General features: G+C 28.5%; 1 protein-coding gene across 1 annotated transcript in view; it reads right to left on the bottom strand.

Moving 5' to 3' along the window:
• Positions 1-1,674: 1,674 nt before the first annotated feature.
• The window catches only part of LOC110283236 (uncharacterized), a 160,886-nt gene continuing 143,251 nt past the window's right edge, over positions 1,675-19,309 (bottom strand). Inside the window, exons 85-94 of the mRNA XM_087156878.1 lie at positions 17,646-17,783; positions 14,967-15,095; positions 12,599-12,727; positions 12,392-12,502; positions 9,265-9,393; positions 7,164-7,280; positions 6,623-6,742; positions 3,975-4,103; positions 3,671-3,814; positions 1,675-1,788 (exon numbers count right to left, since the gene is read on the bottom strand). Of these exons, the coding sequence (XP_087013004.1) occupies positions 1,705-1,788; positions 3,671-3,814; positions 3,975-4,103; positions 6,623-6,742; positions 7,164-7,280; positions 9,265-9,393; positions 12,392-12,502; positions 12,599-12,727; positions 14,967-15,095; positions 17,646-17,783 (1,230 nt within the window). The 3' untranslated portion in view covers positions 1,675-1,704. The remainder of the gene's footprint in view (positions 1,789-3,670; positions 3,815-3,974; positions 4,104-6,622; positions 6,743-7,163; positions 7,281-9,264; positions 9,394-12,391; positions 12,503-12,598; positions 12,728-14,966; positions 15,096-17,645; positions 17,784-19,309) is intronic.

Raw genomic sequence — 19,309 nt, 5'->3', positions numbered from 1 at the left:
AATTATACTATAGCACATTTCTAATAGGTTTAACGAATTACATGTCATTTATTTGAATTCAAATTTATTTTAATGACTTAGTATTTACTAAAAAGATGCATTTTTTTTAAAAGAAAGTTTTTACATGGATTTGAATGATTGTTTTGAATTCTTAGAATTTTGTGCATTTGCAATGTGCCTGAGTTAGTAGCGAGCGAAGTGGGCTTGGTTTGCGAAGCAAACCATATGAGACTGCGTAGCAATTTTCGGGGGTTGGCGAGCGTTAGCGAGCAGGGGACGCAGCCCACTAGTATCACATAAACAGACATGAGCGTCAGTACAATATTTTTTATATTTTTATTGCATAACCGTCGTTGAACATCCGACCAAAATTTTGGGTTTACGTCAACAAATGTTCAACTCCACAGCCTTGTAATTTTGAACCCAATCCAGAAGACAAAGAAACTCCTGGATCGAGTAGTAGGAGAAGTTTGCCTTCGTGGAGGACTTTTTGATGGAACTAACCAGCATTTGTGTTGCATGGAGAGGAAGACCACGAGAATCTTCCACGGTTAGCCTGACGGCAAGGGGACTCTAACCAATGATCCGTCTACCACTGAGAATATTTTACGTCAGCACTGTGGTCGGTGCAAACCGGATGCGGAATTCGTATCGACCAGTCATCGTCGGGATCGAACCCCGGTTCACCTCATTGGAAGGCGAAAGCTCTTTCCCCTGAATCATCGCGGCTCGTTAGTACAACATTGAAGTACGTTTTTTGCACAAAATGAAAAAGTGACAAAAAAAATGATTATGTGTCTGCTTACCCGTTGTTTTGGCTTTATTTGGGTACAGCTCTAAGTTAATTATTTCATTATTTGAGTTAAAACGTTTCTTGATTTTATTCTATCCGCTTGAAAGTCAATGAATTATGCATTGCATCCATCATTCATAAGCGTTTTGTATAAGGGTTGCTTATTTTCACTTTTAACATTTTAAGAAAACGTTACCTGTTGGGTATGGTAATAATTTATGCAAAAATAGGTGGATAATGTGAAAATCTCAATTCCATCTTAAATAATATATCTTGATAACAATTGTCGTATATTTCACTCATTATTTTCATATTATTTAAACTTATTTTTTTAATGTTTTTAGTAGCACTTAAGTAATTTGTCAAAAAAATATTGGAGGACACAAAATAAAGATTATTATTTATTTGAAATGGTAAATACTGTATCATTGAACTGGATTTATTTATTTTTAAATATCATAATAAAGAATATGGCTGTGGCGTTAAAGGTATTTTGCATAAGTCTCTTTTCAACATCTTTCCACCTCTATTTATAATACTTTGTGTCATGTGGAAAAACAGTTTTTTCAATCAATGTAAATTTCTTAATGTCACTCAGGAGAGTTACTTAAAATAAAAATAAATTTATTTATCATTATTTTATTATTTATTCAGGAGGATTATTTAAACTGATTTTATCTGGGGAGTTATTTAACTCACCAAAAATTATTGTCACATGCTTCTGGAGAGTTACATATTATCTAGAGCAGAGGTCGCCAAAGTGGTCTATTAGACCACTTTGATATAGATAGATTTCGTATAGTGGTCTATAGTTTATTATCTAAACAATGAAAAAAAGCTTATAAAAATTTCAAGCTGCGAAAAAAAATGCCGCAAAGCAGAATAATTATATCATTTAATTAGAAGATGGATTATTTAGATACCTGTTCTTTATCACTTCCAGAAATATCAGGTTCAACATTCATAGACTCAATGCTTGAAACAATCTCAATTATCTAAAATATGAGAGAAGACACAGTTTTATTTTCCTAAAATTTAAAACTTGATAGAAGATGAAAAATAAATCAATCGTATTGTACAATAACCTGCTTGTCACAATTTAAGGTTAAGCATTAAAAAAACTTTTTTGAAGTAATTACTGGTTCAAAAAATATGATCATATTCAAAAAATTGATCATTCCAAGAATTCAAGTTAAAGAATTTAATAAAAAGTATTAGGGGAGAGTCGGGTAGCCCCGCTCACTTAAGGAGCATTGCTTATATTTCTGTATAATAATAATCAAAATTTTTGTATGTTTCAAATTTTTTGTATGTAGTTTTGTATGTTGAGTAATAATCAAAATTTTTGTATGTTTCGATTGTTTTATCATCTAATTAAATAATGCAAAAAGAATAAACCAAAAAAAGAATAGTTAAACTTAAAAAAATAGAAATTTAAAAAAACATGTTTTTCAACTCTTTTCAAAATGTGTCGGGTAGCCCCGCCCAGTTACAAATATTGTGTTTTTTGGCTATTTTTTCAGGTGTAAATGAGAATGACCAATGTATTGACAATAGATAAACCTCATTTATCATTTTTATCACAAAATTTTTTTATTTATTACATATTTATATACTTTTAGTGAATTCTATCATTTAATAACAACAAATGTCATACTTTTTATCATTATTAATGTATATTAATATATTATAATATTAATACATATTTATATTAAATATTTAGCGAAAATAATTTAATTTAAGTAACAATAATTAATAACAATAGTTTTTTTTTTCAATATAAACTTATTTGGTTGATCTCTTCTTATAAACTTAATATAAAATACTTCTTATAAAATTACAAATTCACTTTGTATTTTGATTGCATTCAAATGCTTCTGTAGATTGATTCGTTCACAAATAAGTGAAAATAAATAAGTAAGCAAATAGCTTATAATAATATTTGTGATTTCTTGATATTAAATTTAATTTGGATATATCAATTACATTTTAAAAATATTTAATTTTTCATTTTTAAATACATAAATTTATGTTTCATACAATATTAAAACATATATTTGTTCTTAAAAATGCATATAACATTCAAATTTGAAGCAATTAAATAATAATCTTCGCAACCGTACATTTATCGACGAAATAAAATTGGGCGGTGATACCTGACATTCATGTGAGCGGGGCTACCCGAAATCCAATTTTTTTGTAAATTTGTAATTACTCAAACAATTTTTTTACATACAAACTTCTTTCTTTGTGCAAATTAAACTTAAGACTACTATTAAAATGAAGTTTATAGTATTAAAATGAAGTTTAATCGAAACATTCAACCAATTTTTTTTAATTTCATGACTACTGTATTCAACATATTTTCAAAACTATTGTTTACCATGTTACCAGCTGCATAAATACTTGAAACTTTGAAAATAATCTTTTTTTAAGACAAGAATTAATGTCCGATGGCCCATTGACTTGAAAAAATATTCTATACACATGAAATTGACTGTGGGCGGGGCTACCCGACTCTCCCCTAAGTAATAAAAGTATAAAAGTAGCTTTAAAATATTTTTTAAAGTTAAACAAATATCACACTATCTGTTCAGTTCTTCAATGCTTAAAAAATTATATTAAATATTGTTAATTTTTCTCAAAAAAAGTTACAAATACTAACAGTTTTGAAAAACTAAAAAAATTATTTACGCGCTTAATACTTATGTCTTTCAACTAAATTTTAATTTTTTTATAATTATAAAACTATTTATAATTATTTGACTAATGACCAGGGAAAAGTGCAAGACATTGAGAATTTCGTTTCATGATATCAGAAATAAAAAAACAAATTAAATGCATAGGAAAATGGAAAAAATATAAAACAAAGCATACACTTTCTTCAGATTCAATTTCATCTTGCTTGCTTTCGTCTTGAGAAAAAATTTTCAATCGGAATTCAAAATTTTCTATATCGTAAGAGACGATACTTAAATATTTTTCGAATTCTTCCTGGCATAGCCATATGACTGCTCTGATCTAAAGAAAAATGCTACAATGTTACAAAATAATGAATTATGCATTAATGATGCGTGAATACATCTAGGCATAATAATATTATAAATTACTAATTTATGAAGTTTAACTATAAGAGATACAGAAAATTAAGAAAAAAAAAAACAAAAAAAAAACAACTTACGTCTTTGAAAAAATTTCTGCGGATGTCTTTAAGCAACTGAGAATCTTTCGATATAAATTCCTTCTCTTTATTCAAAGAGTCCACTTCATTTTTCAAGAAATTAATAAGATCATCCAGAGTTTTGACTAACTATGTTTTTTTTTAAAAAGTAAAATAATACAATATTTTTAAGTATAATATTTATAATATTTTTTCTAATTACACACTAACAAACCTAATGAGAAAATATATGGCTAATTAAATATACAACTAAGCATGCAATAATATTGTAATTCTGAGAAATCATGTTCTTACAATCATAAGCAGTTATTCAATAAAAAAACATCATATAAGAGTATAATAACTTAAAAATTGAATGATACACGGAACGAAGGGTGAATAAGATAAAGTTTAGAGAATCTATCGATTTAGGAAAATTAACCAACAAGGAGATAAATGGAGTGAAGTAAGAAATGAGGAAATAGAAGAGAAGAAATTTTGAAACGGTTGGAAAATTGTGGATAATTGAAGGAAAAAAAACAACAACAATTCCTTTCCATTTTTGAGCATGCAATGATTCTGTAAGAGTCGTGATAGCTTCCTGGTTAGAAACACTGCGCTGCTACTGTGAAGGATTCGGATTTCATCCTCAGTGGCGGAATGAAGACCGCCTGGCTTCCTATCGATGAGAAACAGTTTGTCTATGAAGTTAAGAAAAGAATTCAAAATTTTCAAAGCAATTAAAAATAATAATACTTCCTATGGAAAAACGCGCAAAGCAGCAGTGAATCCGAAAGGAATTGAAACAAAAGAAACAATGAAATATGAAGAAAAAAAATGTATAAATATGACAACCGAAGCTGGACTTCTTCAAGGGGTACCAACTCCGAAAGTCATACAAGCAAAACCTTTTCTATCGAGAGAGCACGACGAAATGCCTAAAATTGCTCTCTTTGTACCCCAAAGCTTTCGCCAAAGTCCAGGAAAAGAATATAATACATAATATAAAATACATAAAGCAATTACAGAAGAATAAAAACAGAAACTTTGGGGTGCAGAGAGAGCATTTTTAAACTTTTTGTCGTGCTCTCTCGATGGAAAAGGTTTTGCTTGTATGACTTCCGGAGCTGGTACCTCCTGAAGACGTCAGCTTTGTTTGTCATATTTATACATTTTTTTCATATTTCATTGTTTGTCTAGGAAGTTAACTCACAGGTTGAAAATACTGATCTGCCATTGTGAAAGACTGGGGTTTGATCCCCAGTGGCAGCGAGAAGATCTCCTAACTTCAAATCGATGAGTACCAGTTTGTATCGAAAGTAATGGATACTTGTGCACCATACTGATCACATTGCCGTAATCATGACATTGGACATGAAAATCAACCCACACCCTTCGGACAACAATGGGTTTTTGCTGAAATGCTTTAATGATTCCTTGAAATTCAGATTAACCAAAGAAAAACGGGGTCAAAAAATTTTAGTTAACGAAATTTCGTACTGTTACAACTAGTTTCAACAGTGGCGAAAAACAGGTTAAAGTTTTTTTTTTCTTCTTAAATTTGAAAAAATCATTACTTTTACTCTGCCTGATAAAAAAAAATAAAAAGTTCTCAAGAATATTTCATCAATTATATCTGAACTTAAAGTTATATTTCATTGATTATAAATTTTTATTTTGTGAAGGTCTATGTAAATATTTTTTTTTATTCAATTCAGAAAAAAGTTTGGAAATTATTTGAAAATAATATTTGCTTCGTACCAATTACAGAGAGATTTTTTTTAATTTTATTAAAACAGCATTGCTGATATTATTTTAATTTTAAATTTCAGTGAGATTTAATAAATATAAACAGACCAAAAAGGGAACAAACGTAACTAATATAAACAGGATCAGTACTGTTTCCTTGGAAAAAACATTTCACAGTTCGAAATGATTAAGGGAAAAGCTGAAAATTGCTTTTAAAGTTGCTGTTTCACGATCTTAAAATTATTTAATGAATTTATTGAGTTACAGAGGGGATTAAATGTCAGATTCATCCAAAGCTAAGCGTGAAAAAAATAAACTATTTATTCTATAGACCTGATTTTGAATCTGCGAAATTAAATTATTTAGCTTATAAAATCTTTTAATGTCCACTCTCTTATCACGAGTGAGATTTGTAAAATATCTCACTTGTCTTGATAAGAATTTAGGCTCATGAACAGGTATAAATTCAAAATTGCGCTTTCAATTCATCGTAGCTACTGAATCCCTTACGACTTCCACACTATCAGCCTTATCAACTTAGTTTTGGTGTCATTCGATCATCGTAAAAGATGCATAAGAAATAATATCCCACTTGTATAGCACACAATGTTTAAGTACCCGCCCCTTTTTAACCTTATCTATTCTCAGTAAATTCAAAATGTGGTAGTCTAAAGCTCGGTCTAAAAGTCTCGGGGGAAGGGGAAAAGCTTCAAGCATCAATTTTGAACTCAAAATACAACTTTTAAAACAAGTCCTAGCTTTAGCGAAATTATTTCCATATTCAAATATTTAGAAACTGTCCTATAAAATAGTTACAGAGGATTTTTTATTGCCAATGTATTTAAAAAATACTTATAACAGAATTAATCATTCCTTAAATCGTCTCAAATAGAAAAAAATAAAAGATTTTGAAAGCAAACCTTTTCATCCGATCCTTTTTTATATGAATTTAATACTTTTAAGACTTTTTCATTCGTTTCAGTTTCTTTTTCAGTGTTGCTAATGAGATGTGAGTACATGTCTTTGCACAAAATAATAATCTAAAAATAAAAAAAATTTAAATTCCAAAAATATAGCATTTCGCAGTGTACAAATTATGAAAGTAGTTTTATAGACGTAATTTTTCTCTTAAATTTAAGAATGTTGAAATATAATTTTTTTTTAAAATCTATATTCCATTAGTTAGTTAGATTATTTTCCTTTCAACTATTTCTGCACAATAAAATATAAATTGAAGGACTTGGAGCAGTACGATGATATATTCGAGAAACCCTTTGAGTTCTACAACAGTATTATATTATTTAACATTATGCATCAAAAATTAGACAAAAGGAATTAAGTAACGTGGCTTGACCATTTTATTTAAAAAAAAGTGTGAAGATTAAAAAAGGATTGTTTGAATGAAAATTATTTTTTATCGTAACAAGATTCATTTTTGAGATGCTCATATTTTACACTTACCTCTGGGTCAAGTCGAATATTTTCAATTTCCATTATTTGTGATGGAACTTCAAAAGATGTTTTTCTACCGGTCATTCCCAGAATGTCTTTAAAAGCCTCATCAATTGCGAAAGACATCTAAAAGGCAATAATTTGTAGTCTATACCTAATAAGACAAAGAAAGTAGAACAGAAAATAACACTTTTTTTAATAATGTTACTTATATTTTTATAATAGATCCGCTGTGGCCAGGATAGATAGGTTGACAGGGCGCTGGGCTGAGTTTCGAATTCAGCAGGCCGAAGACTCCCCGTGTTGTAAATGGTGACTTGTACTCGTTAAATTTGTCGGGTCATAAAGTCCTCCATATTTCCATAATATATTATACCTCTGGTGTACTGAAATGGAGATTGATCGTTATCTAGTTCAGGTCAAAATTACGATCTGTGGATGAATGAATGGATATATAAATGGATGTATGAATGAGTCTTCCCAGTAAAATGGGCTATGTCGTGTGTGTGGCTGAAGTCGTACTCTTGGCTATAGATGGCGCAGGGAGAAAAAAAGAACAATCGCACTCCTTGCTTTAATGACCTGCGATAAAATCAACAACAACAATAGATCCGCTTTCTCAAACAAACTGCCAACATAAAACAACTCAGTTACCTCTTGAACTACGAATCATGTCGTATAATAGCAGGAGAAAAAAATAGCAAAATAACCATTTACTACTGCTATAAAAGAAGGACTAAAAACTTGAAATTTGTTATTTTAAAGTATTATATTAAAATATTTGTTCTAAAATGTAAAAAAAATGCACTAATAAAAATATTTCAACATCTAAACTTTTTTAAATTTTGCATAAATCTATCTCATTAAAAGTAGCTGTACAATCAAAGTTGCTTTATTATTGAGATAATGACAAATGTAAAGCAATGTATGACAACACTTTGTTATACGTTGCTTGCAAAGGTGGTTGTCTAATCCAAAATGTTGACAGTATTTACAGCTTTATACTAATTATATTATATTGCTAATTATATTAGTAATTATATCACTAATTATTGCAACTAATTGTATTATCATAGAACGAACAAAAGTTATAAAAGCCAAATCATTGTCGAAACAGCGAGTTGCTGTCTAAGAGTGTCTTGGAGTTAAGGATCTATAATTTTATGACACACGGCAAGATGTTGGCTATGTTGTAATAATTTCAAACTGGACACATTTACATCACTCTGAAGCTGGGTGAGCTGTAGGTCGACTCGAGCTTTAAGTTCCGAGATCGAATGTCGGACCATTACAATGATACTTAAGAGTCTTAACTGCACCGTTAGAAATTTCTCGGAAAAAATGGCAAAATTATTATATAATTTATTTTACCATATTCAAATAAAATAGACAAATAACCATAAATAAGATGGTAATCAAACTGTTAGCTGTGAGAAAAACAGTTTATCAACTGTTTCCTCCTAATACAGTAAAACAATTCGAATTTTATCGCACCAACTAAGCTTACCAATTGAAGTCACTTAGTTCTTTGCAGCTGCATGCATATTATAGCCGGGAGAGCTATTCTGTCAGTCTCTGAGTTTCAAAGCCGGTAAGAAGGTAAAAAATGTTCTTTACCGTAAACTTTACGGTTCATTGCAAACCGACGGGCTGTCGGTTATTTTGCAATAATTTTAGAATAAAATCTTTAACAGTGTACCTACTAACACGATTAACAACTCTTATAAATATTTCTAAAAGGGAGGAGTTATTCGCCTGTAAAAAGTCTTTAGATTTAAATCAAATACTTGAATCAATACAAGTTTCAAATACTTGAATTTATTTTACTGATAAAAGTCTTCAGTAATAGCCTCTTAAAAATAGTAAATAACATTTTAGAATATTGAGTTTGAAAAAAGAATTAAATAATCGCTTTTATGACATAATCATTCCTAAAAAAATAGCAAACTTTTTAAGAAAACATTTAAAAATTAGCAAGTTTAAAGAGTTTTTGAAACTTAAAACTTTTGAAAAATAAGAATTAGTTATTATTTTACTCTCTTTATAAATAAGAACATTTCTTATAAACTTTTATAACAATTTTTATTTCTTATAAATTATATACACATACTTTGGCATCAACATAATCTCCAGTGTCTTGTAGCGGATCAGATAAAAGTTTGATTTCAGAAATCTCGTTCCTTCTCATATTAATTGCAGACACAAAGAATTCTTCGCACATAGAGTAGAGTTTTTCATTCTACAATAAACTCATTTTTATTCTTTATTAAATTAACAAGTAAAGTTCACTAAGTGTCATTCATTAAATAAAATAATTTTTTTATATATTTTTAAATTAGCGTAATTGTCATTAACCTTATTTCGATATTGTTGAAAAATATTTTTTTTAAAATTGTGGACGCTATTCGGCTATAATATTTACTAATTTTTATATTCGCGAAGCATACTTGATGCGCTTAAAAGTTTCGTTTTATTTAGGTTAAAGTAAATTTTATTTAACTGTATGGCTGATACAAATATAATGTGTGATGCGTAATATTTATTTTATTTCAGTGCTGCTACACAAGAGTATTTAAATACTTCTACAAAACTACCACAATAAGGTAAAATTAAACGTGTTTGTTGCTGTAAGGGAACACCAAAAAGAGCACTTTGGAAATGACTTTGAAAAATTAACGATAAAATATAGTTTGAAACTAGGTAAATGTGGTAAAATTGTGAGATAATTTTATCATGATACCTTAAAGCATGTATAAAAATCATCTATTCGGTTAAATTTACTTTTCAGCTTTGTAGTTTTTTCTAAATGTGTGGATATTGATAAATAAACAGATAATATTGATAAATAAAATTTAAGGAAGCCGTTACCATATTAACGAAAAAATTACCCCACGAATGTTTTGAATACCGTATAAGCTTTATGTATTTTACATTGCATATTATGTATCATGCATTATATTCTTTTTCTGGACTTTGGTTAAACCTTTGGGGTACAGAGGGAGCAATTTTAGACTATTGTCTTGCTTTCTCGACAGAAAAGGTTTTGCTTTTATGACTTCCGGAGCTGGTACCCCCTGAAGGCGTTAGCTTTGGTTGTTATATTTATCCAATTTTTTTTCATATTTTCATTGTCTCAATTGTTTCAATTCCTTTTGAATTCACTGCCGCTAAGCGCGTTTTTCCATTGGAAGTACTATTATTATTTTTAATTGCTTTAAAATTTTGAATTCTTTACTTAATATTGAATACCGTATATTTTGATCTTATAAACCCGAAAGTTTTTTTTTTTTTTTTTTTTTTTTTTTTTGCCAGAAATGTCATTACTATAGAGTATTGTGATTTTACCAGAATCTTATTATTCTCCGTGTGGGTCTTATATTTAAGCTTATTTGAATGTTAATTTTGAGCTATAAAGTTTTCAATTCTTATGATTATATTGTTTTTTTTCCTCCTATGTTGTCTCATTTTTGGTGCAGGAAATAAGCTAGAAGTAAGCTTCTGTAGGATAGCAGAAATAATCTAGAAGCAAATTAGTCTTAAATTACGACAGAAATAACATGTTTGAACGTGAAAGTGAGACTAAATTATTTATTGAATAATGATCACCATTCAAAACAGATGTTATAAAAAAACTAAAACGTAAATATAAATCAAGCATTTTTACAGTTTTTGAGTACAAAAATGTATTGATGATAACAATTATAAAAAGTAATGGCTCCTTTATGCAATTTTTCTGATGTCGTTTCAATAGAATACTTATCAGACTACATAGTTTTTCTCGATTTATCAATTGTAATTTTTTATTTTCCTTTGCTTATCTAGTGGGAGATTTCATGAACTGCGAAATTTGTATTTGAATGATAAAATTCAATTTTTAAAATCAATTATTAAATTTTTTTTACAATTAATTATTAAATTATTTGAAATTAATTATTAAATTATTTAAAGTTATTTCTTAAATTAATTATTAAATTATTTAAAACTAATTATTAAATTATTTAAAAATAATTATTAAATTATTTACAATTAATATTAAATTATTTAAAAGTAATTATTAAATTATTTACAATTAATTATTAAATTATTTAAAATTAATTATTAAGTTATTTAAAATTAATTATTAAATTATTTACAATTAATTATTAAATTATTTAAAATTAATTATTAAATTATTTAAAATTAATTATTTAATTATTTACAATTAATTATTAAATTATTTAAAATTAAATATTAAATTATTTAAAGTTATTTCTTAAATTAATTATTAAATTAATTATTAAATTATTTAAAAATAATTATTATTAAATTATTTAAAATTAATTTTTTTAAATTTAATTTAAGTCATTGAAATTTAGTTTAAATTTAGTATGATACTTTACATGGACTTTTCTCGTCAAATTGCTATTAATGTATATTTAATGAACAAGAGTAATTTTGCTTTCATAACTTATTTCATTTTCCCTTTTAAAAAACTTTGCTAATGTAAGTTCTCAAATTATGGATAGGAACACTAATCATTAATGGAATTTCTAAACGAACATCAATTCCTAAATAAAAGTTCACAAGGATGAATTGATGTTTTATGATCATGCTTCTATTACAGGTTTGATTGAAGACAGGAGACCCAAAAAAAGCCTTTAGCCATTTGGTCGAAGCATTTTTATTGTAACTTTTATTAACAGCCCTGCATTTTATAATTTGCAATACAGGTTGGCAGTCAAGTCTTTTGTTTTGAACAAGATATAATAATGTTCATTTTGAACAAGGTACCTTATGTTAATTTTTTATCATAATTTATCCGTTTTAATTCGTATTTATGTTAGGTTTTTAAATTCACAAAGAAAATTTTCAGTGAATGGAGAAATACCGGATATCTCTACATATAAAATTTCAGTCCAAAATAGAGCTTCGTTATTATATTAATGTGTACGTAGCAACGACGATAGTATTTTGTTTCCGTGTATTTATCTGTTTTTCAAAAGCTTGCTGATGTTTGGTTATTCTGTTGAAAAGATAAGCAAGTTACTCAAGACAATAATTTATTCGAAAAATTTAAAATATTTTGTTCAATCAATCATGGAACTTTTTTCACATTTTTTATTTATTTAAAACTAGTTGATGATTACTTTATTCAAGATGATTTTTATTTAGTATTTTCATAAGAAATTTAATCTCGAATAAAATATTTCTTAATAAGATGCTCTTTGTATTGAAGTTTGTCAAATTGTAAAATTTACCTGCGACTTTTCGTTTCTTTCAAGATAAGAGTTCAGTGTGTCAAGTTCAGATTCTATTCTTTCAATTATTCTTTCGTGAAGTTGCTTGCAGCTCATAAGAACTTCGAGGGTCTACATTTTAAAGTAAGGTAAGGCAAAATAAATCAACGCAATGAAAATAAGCGAAATTAAAAACGCTCGTCGAATAAAAAATAAATAAATACTTACATTTTTATTTTTATTTTCCATGCTCGAATTGAGAATATCAACGTTTGTTTTTAGATTAGTCATTTTTTCATTTATCATTTTAATGGTGTCATAAATAAACTCCTTACAGCTATCCACCTCTTTACGCATCTAAAAAAAATATTAAAACTACTTCAAACTAAGACATTCAAACTAAGTTAAATCAATTTTGAATGGGATAGTTAATACTAGTAGATATAATGCAAGTGTACAGAACAGAAAATTAATGTTCAAAGTTTTTAAATTCATCAAAAACGTGAAAATTTAAGTGCTGTTATTATGAAATTCGAAGATATCATCATTATCAGATAAAACTTGATGAATTTTTCTTTAACATTCCAATACTCAGGTATCGTCAGATGGGGTGACTTTGTGCAAATAGTCATTTTTTCAATTTTTGCGTCGTGTCATCTAGGGGTATTTTTTTAAGCTCAGTATCAACTGATTTGAGTTGTCAACATAACGAACTAATGGTTTACCGAGAACTGGATATGTAAACATCATCCTTATTGGAAAATTGTGAGCTCAACTTACAAACAGTTTTAATTTTTTTAACGTCGCAAAATCGGTTGCTGGAAAGTCTGCTCGGTTGAAGAAGCATGATTTGTTATCTATTGAGATAACAAATCATGCATATTTTTTTGTTTTTAATTATTATAATGTTAGTAATTGAAAAAATGACGGTTTGCACAAAGTCACCCCATCTGACGGTACTTGAGAAACAGTTGAACTTCATATGTATCTTCATCAAAGATCTCAATATCTTTTGGGCAAAAATAAAGAAACAGATGTTAGCCACTGGGTTCCAAGTCCAGGATATCCGATGAATGCAGGCGATGATGTTCTATTGAAACTGGCAATGAAGCAACAAATAGGTGAGCATCGTGTGAGTAACCAATCTGAATTGTCCATCTGAGTTCTCTCAGTATTTCACAGAACCAGCCAGCATTTATTGTGTTGTCAGAAGGCAAAAAGTATTGCAAAAGAAATATTATTGTTTAATGCCGAGGTTAAACCTGATGCTCAACGATATGGCGGGAAACTGCTAGGACGCAGGTCTTAGTAAAATTGATAAAGCATCTACTAAACGGATCGAAGTTGCAATTATGTTTAAAATAGATAAATGCTAACGTTTGAGCCACGATGTATCAGGGGATAGAGCTTTCGCCTTCCAATGAAACGAACCGGATTCGAATCCCAGCCGATACGAATTCCGCATCCGGCTTGCACCGACCTCAGTGCTGACGTGAAATATCCTCAGTGGTAGACGGATCATGGGTTGGATTCCCCTTGCCGTCAGGCTAACCGTGGGAGGTTCCCGTGGCTTTCCTCTCCATGTAACACAAATGCGGGTTAGCTCCATCAAAAAGTCCTCCACGAAGGTAAATTTCTCCCTATACTCGATCCAAGAGCTCCCTTGTCTTCTGGATTGGGTTAAAAATTACAAGGCTACGTAGTTGAACATTAGTAGTTCAAAAAATTCCTGGAATTTGATACATTTAGTACTGTTGTGCCAGCTGTAATTTTATTCTGAGTTACGAACATCCTATATTTTCCATGTGAAATTGTTTCCTTTTATTGTTAACTTTGCATCCCTACTGAAGATGCGACATCAATATCTCTTCTGATTGTTACTGTTTATTTTCTTTGTAATGCTTGTTTGCATTTAGTTTATTTCTAAGTAGCACTGCTTTCTGGATTTCAAATGTAATATTCTACCTATTTGTTAAAACTCTAATTTGAATATTTTGAATATGTTTGCTTATGTAATTGAACTGTTGCGCTCACTTCGAACTTTCGGAGTGTCCCCGGATGACACCTTATGGGGGCGGGACGGGGTTAAGCTTGTTATTAGTAGTCGTGAACCCATAAAATTGGGTCGGCTGTTCAACGGCGGTTATAAAATAAAATAAAATGCTAACGTTTAAGATTATGTAAATGTTAATATAAACCAATTTTTTTAAAAATAGAAGAATTTATTTGGTCTTTTATTTGGAATTTATTTAGTTTAAAAATAGAAGAATTATTAGTCTTGTCCCTATGAGATAAACACTTCAGCAATGATACTATTAATGTTGAGTAATTTACTTATGGTCTTGAAAGGTCAAGTCAGAAATGAAGGTATACTTATGTATAGAGCCGATATAATTGCCTGCTATATGAACCTGTTCATTTGTGTTTGTTATTTTATTTTTTTCGTGTGTGACGTTCCCCTTCGTGTACAAAAGTATACGTTTGACATTAAAAGTTCACCTAAGTAGAAGAATTTTAAATGCTTTAAATTTTTAAGAATCTTTTTTGTTAAATTACTAGATATTTGAATATTTTTTTTTTATAAGGAATGCATTACTTTTGACATCAGTTCTTCTTTTTCAGAACATACTATATTCGTAACTTCTATCAAGTCATCACAGATGGTAGATTTCTTTGATAATCCATTCCACAGAAAGCTTTCAACCGATTTCAAAACACCAGAAACCTGAAAATGAAGGTTTTTTTTTAATCATAGATATAAATATTACTTTATAAATAAATATTAATTGCAGGAGCTATTTAAATTCCACGTGAACAATTTATAATTTTCATATTATAAAAGTTTTTGCTCCAATTATTTTAATTATAAGTGAACAAGTTTTAGCAATTCGTGCTTCATTAAAAAAGCAGAATTTTAACTGTACTTCTTAAACAGAATCTGTATATTGCAAATAAACTTAAAATACAGTAGCACTAAATGGTTTTTAGTCACTATTTGTTAGTTTCAGTCAGAAACTCCGAGCTTAATAAAGTTTATAACTTTTAGTTATGTTGCATACGTAATAATTGTCCAACCCAGGGTTTCTCAAACTTTTTAGTGCAGCGTTCCCTTAAAGTCAATGTTAAAAATTTTCGTATCTTTTTTTAATCAATTTTATTTGAATATTCTTAAGAAAATACTGTTTCCATTGTAAGTAGGATGTAGATATTCTGTACCTGAACCTTATCTTCAACGAAATTTGTCGTGGCAGTACAAACAATAAAATGTAGTTAAATATTTCCACGGAACTAACAAACATTTTTAAAACAACCTCAGAGGAAATAAAAAAAAAGCTTTAATTTGTTGCATAAATTAAATAAACCTTCTCTAAGTATTTTTCTTTTTTTAAACAGAGGTTAGTTTTTAATGCAGTTTAGATTTTATTTTTGTGACTGGTATGAGTTTTTCTGTTCACAATATTTAAAAAAATTTCATTGCGTTTTGACGCGTGTGTTAATGGAAATTAAACGCCACAACTACGGAGGTAAGAATATCTGTTAATCTCAAAAGTGATGGTGATAATATCCATTTATCAATTTTCAAATCAATCAGAAATTTAAACATTTGTTATACAGACAAATATTTAAAAATCATAATTTTATGACGAAAACGAAAGCGTGAAAACCGTTCAATTTCTACCACAAATGCATATTCGTATTAGAAGAAAAAGACACTGTCACAAATGTTACATTTTTCACGTTGAATGATTTTTTCACTCGTTTAATTGCACTATTGTAGTGTATTTTAAGAGGACGCTATCGCAAATTCTGTTGTACAAACATAACCAGGGGTCATTTTGTGAAGGGTCCTGTTTTTGTAAAATTGTGAAAAAACTACTCATAATTTGTGAATATAAAATAAACGTTAAGTCACATTCTTTCAACCAGGGTCCTGCTTTAATGAATTTGTGCAAATAGGGTCCTGTTTTGGCAAAAAACTTTTTCAAGGAGTTTTTTGAATTGTAAATGGATACAAGATAATGCTCAACACTGCAAAATTATAACTTAAAAAAATTAAATTTTCAAAATTAAACAGCAATTACTGCTTCTAAATTAGAGATGCAGCATACATATATTTGGTATTTAGCCTATACTGCTGAACGCAGAATATTCATTTCGGACGAATAATGGAAGAACCGTCTGCCGAAGACAAAACTTAATTCGTTTGCATCTGTCTTTCTTGTTTTCCCCCCTGGAAGGGGTTTATTCGATTAACAAAACAATCATGAAGATAAACAAATTTGTGAAGGGTCCGATTAAAAGATAAATTATTTTGTGAAGGTTCCGTTTTTAAGTTAAAATATTTTGTGAAGGGCCCGTTTTTATGAAAAGATATTTTGCGATGGGTCCGTGAACGGTCCTAAATTTCTTCTAAACAGACCCCTGATAACTAAGTTAAAATTTACGAACAAAGAATAAATGTGTTCCGGAAAACCTAAACATGAAGTTTCAATTGCTGAAAACATCAAAATTCAAACAAATTATTGGAAGAGCTCCATAGCGCAATACGTTCATAATTTGTCTTCCTTTAGAAAATTTCTTTTCAGTATTTAAAACTACGTGGCTTACTCTAGGTTCGTCTAAATTTACTGCTCCTATAAATTAAATCTTAAATTAAAAATTATGGAGATGAAAGAGAATTTGGATGTAAAGTTCTTCCCGTGGTATTGCGTTCTCTTGTTGAGATTGTGCCTTCATTACTAAAAAATTGAGCTTTACATATTTAATTGCTTTACATTACTTAAATACTTCACATTCTGGTTTAAAATTAATTAGAGAATTCAGAGCTAACAAAAGCAAGTTTTTCCATAAATAAAATAAGTAGTCCTGTGGAGGAGAAAAAAAATCGAAAAAATTATTCTAATCTAACATAAAATTACCCTTTATAGCACGTGTGAACGGGATGACTTACAAAAGTTTCCCCTTAAAATTCCCTAAAATATAGGATGGAGCATATAGATTTTGGTGTTAAGTTTTTAGCTTTAAAATGATCGAATATATTATAATTTCCTTTCACTCGGATGCTTGTTTTATTTTTTTATTGGCTAGCTTGAAAGACAGTTATAAAGTTAGCTAAGCGTACCTTGTCTTAAGCGTGACAGTGCAAAAATATTAAGTCTATCTGCACCTTGTGGGCAAATGAACAATGATATCACAGATTTGTGAAATACCAATGATTAAAAGTTCATAATTCTTAAATTGATAAAAAATAAGAAATGTAAATAGTGAAAAATACCATTTTTTCTAATTCTTCAGTAGAGCCCAATACCTTCTTCAGGTTCTTCATTTGGTTTTGGATACTGCGTATTTCTTCCTCCCGATGGGATATAATGGATTTAACAATCAGTCCGGAATTCACGAGATAAGTATTTTCCTATTAAGTGTATAAAAGTATAATCATAAATGATTATTCTTTAAAAATGTCAAGAACTAAATGCTTGTGAAGGAAATAAAGCATATAAAGAAAATATATATGGGTCATTCTCACAAAAACAGTCATTTTCATGTCCCCAGTATATTTTATGTTTGTTTTACAACTTACGAAAAAAAATTTTTCAGGGAAAGTGTCCTTCAGAATGCAAGCTAACAAAAGAATAAAAATAAAATTATCAATTTTTATTTTTTATTAATTTTAGGTAATAAAAATATACCAATATGTCATTCCCTCACCCACTGCTGATTTAAAAAAAGAAAAAAATTGTTTCTGAAAAAAAAAATTTTTTTTTACAAATTTGTGTTTTTTATTTGAGAATATTGAAATATAGAATTCAGAAAATAAATTTTAAATTTAATTTCTGATAAAAATATTAACACAGCACTATTTTAAACTTTGTCCCCAGTGTTTCGCGTCATTCCCTCACAACAATGTTCTTATCACCTGCAATCATCTTAGAATAAAAATATTTTAATAAAAACTTCAGAAGTTAACAACTGGCATCATAGAACAAAATTGCAGTATGTTTCCATCTTCAACTTAAAGAAGCTTTGCTGTGGAATAAATTTGAATGAATCAAACCAGGTAAAATTTTTTACATTTGTCATTCCCTCATGTCGTTTTTTAGAGTAAAATAAAATACAACTTCATCGAGAAAGTGGATAATTATATGTTGCTTTCTTGTATGAATATAATTGTATGTGATTGACTTCAGAAATTAATAAAGCCTAACTGTTATTTTTAAATTTGATTGAATTCGTCATTCCCTCACTAGTGTATAAAGTGAGGGAATGACGCTGAAGTGAGGGAATGATTCAAGATGAGTATATTATTAAATTTTTTTTTTGTTCAATCGTGCCAGCCAATTTTATTTCCCGAACCTGTAAAAACTATTAAATATATAAGACTAAATTATAATAAATATTAGATATACTTAGTATGTTATCATTTTCAAACTTTAGGTAGATGTAACTTAGATAAAAACATGTATTAAAATAAAATATCATTCCCTCACTGTTAGTGTCAGTCCCTCACTTTTTAAATAGTGAAAATAATTAATTTACTTATTAATTAATTTGAAAAATAAATTAATGAATTAATAAATTGATACATTAAACTAATTAATTTATTTATTAAATTAATTAGTTAATTATTATCTATTATAAATTAATAATTATAAATTAATTATTTAAAAAATTAATTAATTTAAATATTAAGTATAATTTATAGGATATATACTTTCTTTATAATGCCATTACATATTTCTATTAACATAGAAAGTTTCAGAGCTTTTTATTCACTTTACTTTTTTGGGATTTTATGAACTGAAAAATGACAGTTTTCGTGAGAATGACCCATATATAGTTTATATAAATACATAAACATCTTGCTGCTATAATGCCTGCAATATATACTGCCGTATATTAGAAAAATCAATACGACAAATATATATATATATATATATA

The sequence above is a fragment of the Parasteatoda tepidariorum genome, chromosome 1 (assembly GCF_982258835.1).
Source record: "Parasteatoda tepidariorum strain Cologne lab strain chromosome 1, Ptep-v5.0, whole genome shotgun sequence".
NCBI classification, from domain to species: Eukaryota; Metazoa; Arthropoda; class Arachnida; order Araneae; family Theridiidae; genus Parasteatoda; species Parasteatoda tepidariorum.
The sequence above is the reverse complement of the archived record's forward strand: the minus strand, read 5'-3'. Positions and strand labels throughout refer to the sequence as shown.